Source organism: Eurypyga helias, unplaced genomic scaffold (genome assembly GCF_000690775.1).
Source record: "Eurypyga helias isolate BGI_N326 unplaced genomic scaffold, ASM69077v1 scaffold29022, whole genome shotgun sequence".
Classification (NCBI taxonomy): Eukaryota; Metazoa; Chordata; class Aves; order Eurypygiformes; family Eurypygidae; genus Eurypyga; species Eurypyga helias.
The window spans coordinates 18,781-21,120 of record NW_010234528.1 but is presented as its reverse complement, the minus strand read 5'-3'; the positions used below and the strand labels follow the sequence as shown (position 1 = coordinate 21,120).

The 2,340-nt window shown below is 44.0% G+C and overlaps 1 protein-coding gene across 1 annotated transcript; it reads left to right on the top strand.

The window, feature by feature from the left end:
- Positions 1–4: 4 nt before the first annotated feature.
- LOC104503402 (chromosome unknown open reading frame, human C15orf40) lies at positions 5–1,992 on the top strand (the record flags this gene model as incomplete). Its single annotated transcript, XM_010146461.1, has 2 exons — positions 5–118; positions 1,900–1,992. Coding segments are annotated over 2 exons (207 nt in total), but the record flags the coding sequence as incomplete, so codon positions are not given.
- Between the last annotated feature and the right edge of the window lie 348 nt (positions 1,993–2,340).

Below are 2,340 nucleotides of genomic sequence, written 5' to 3'. Positions count from 1 at the left end.
TGAGGCAGTCGGTGTAGCCATCGCCGCGCCTCCGTCCGAAGGCGAGGCAAACGCAGAGCTGTGTCGCTACCTCTCTAAGGTGCTGGAAGTGAAGAAGAGTGAAGTTGTTTTAGAGAAGGTATTTCTTTTTTTTTTTTCTTTCAGTCTGGCCCTTTTGCATCTTAAATCCTGAATTCTGCTACTTCCTCGCTGGGTACAGGGAGCCGCTCCCCAGGCTCCGCCCAAAAGACGCTTTAAAGGAGTCGAGTCAGTGGCGCGATTCGCTGGGAACAGACGAGCGTAGGATGAGCCAGAGCTGGTCGTGAGACCTGTGCTCAGAATAGTTCTCATCACGCTGCGTTTTTCCATTGGGTGGCTCACGTTTTCCACATCCTTCAAAGATTCTCTTGTTCTCAGGCCCCTCGTCTTCGGTTCACAAACTCTGCGCTTCGCAGAGAACGTGCATTTTACTCCTAACTTTTCATTCTTTTTTTTTGAAGCAACTTCTGCATGTGAGCGAACGTTTTCTGACACCGAGCTGTCGCACCTAAGCACGAGCGTAGATAAGCGCTGGGCCTCCCCGCTTTCTTTGCAGTGGAACGTACACGACTTGGGCAAAGTGGGAGCTCTTTGCTTTATTCACTGCACTGAAGGGATAACGTGCTTTATTATTTCGCTGTCCCCTTAGCTCGTCAACGTAAGAGCACGTTGAAAAAGTCAAAGTCTGTTGAAGGATAGTGGCAGCGTGATCCGTGAACCAAGCATGGCGTGGCTGCAAGATGGAGAGGTGTTAGTCGTGTTTTTCCTGACTCACAGGCAAGCTGCTCAGTCTGGTCAACAGCGTGTTACAGACAACGCCGCTTTCCTGCCTTGAAGGGATGTCCGGGTTTAACTCGCCTGTTCTCACAAGTGCTAAGCAAGTTGGACATCAAAGGGGTCAGTGTTCTCTGACCCGCTTGACTGAGTTGTTCTGACCTGTGGTGCCCAAATAATTACATTCTAGTGTTTGGTTTTCACAGGCCACTGTTTGTTCTCAGTGAGGCTTGTGGCAGAGTCTGTATTATACCTCTGGCTTAGATTTTTTCCATCCTGATCTGCTAGGTGTAAGCAGCAAGTGACTGCTATGCAAGGGGCCTCGATTTTCAGCGTCAGCGGGCTAGACTGCTTCCAAAATCTAGTTTTCATTTTAAATGTCATGATATATTTCTGTAGAGTTAAGGACTTTTTCCTCAGGATGTCCCTTGTGGGCTTTTCAAACTCTTTGCCAGGCTGCAGGTTAACAAGCAATTTCTTCCTCATGGTTTACTGAATGCTAGCAAAGTTGTGTCTTCAGGCAGTATGAAATGAGGTAGCAGGTTTGCCAATTCCTACGTAAAATAGGCTTCTTTTCGGTAATACCAAACCAGGTCAATAGTATTTCAAATAACTGTGAATCGGAATGTCATACAGGTTACATACGATGTGATTTCATTCAGTTGATATCATCAACTCGAGAGCTTAGCTTAAGGGTAGCTAATACTCTGTGGGAGACAGCGCTGAAGAAAGATATGAAAGTACACAGTTATAAAATACACAAATATAAGTTATAAAATATACAAATATATACATATATATGCATGCACACCCACTTCTTAAAAACAAAAATGCAGATTACTTGGAGTCTTGCTTCTGGATGATACAAGTGACTTATGAAAACTTACCACTCCTTGCTTTTCATATTAAAAAACACCAATTCAGGGCATGCTCTGGGACCTGTGTCTAATTTTAAGAGGAGAGTAGATAAGACTGTTTTCCACCTTTCAACTAATTAGAAAGGACATTTATGAATGTCTCTCACTGTTCTTAATTCTGCATGCCCGCACTTGAAGAATTATTTTCAAAGTGCCTGATATGTTTTTTTTCTCTGTGTGTCCAAACCAGGGTGGTAAATCACGTGAAAAAGTGGTGAAGATTTTGGCACCGATGACGCCAGATGAGATTTTAGAAAAGCTGAAAAAAGAAGCTTCCAGTTGACCTAAAACAAGAGCAGGAAACTGGACAACGCATCTCGGTAAATGGTGTGATCCTCTTACGTAAATCTAGTCCCGTTTTTTTTTGGAAAGGTATTTCCCCCCCATGCTTCCCCTTTTTCATACTGCTGCGGTATAGTTGAGGTTTTTGTGTAGGTTTGGTTTGAAAAACTTCTTTCCTAAGACTCTGTATTTGCTTCTGTCACTACAGGCTTTTTTTTCCCTCTGGTCATTGCAGACACGCTGTCACTTTGTAACGGGCTGTAATTAGCTCCCTGGAAAGTAGAGGGAGAGTCGTTTATCTCTGCCAAATGTGTGTCAAGTGTCATGACTGTTTTTAATAAAAGGGGCA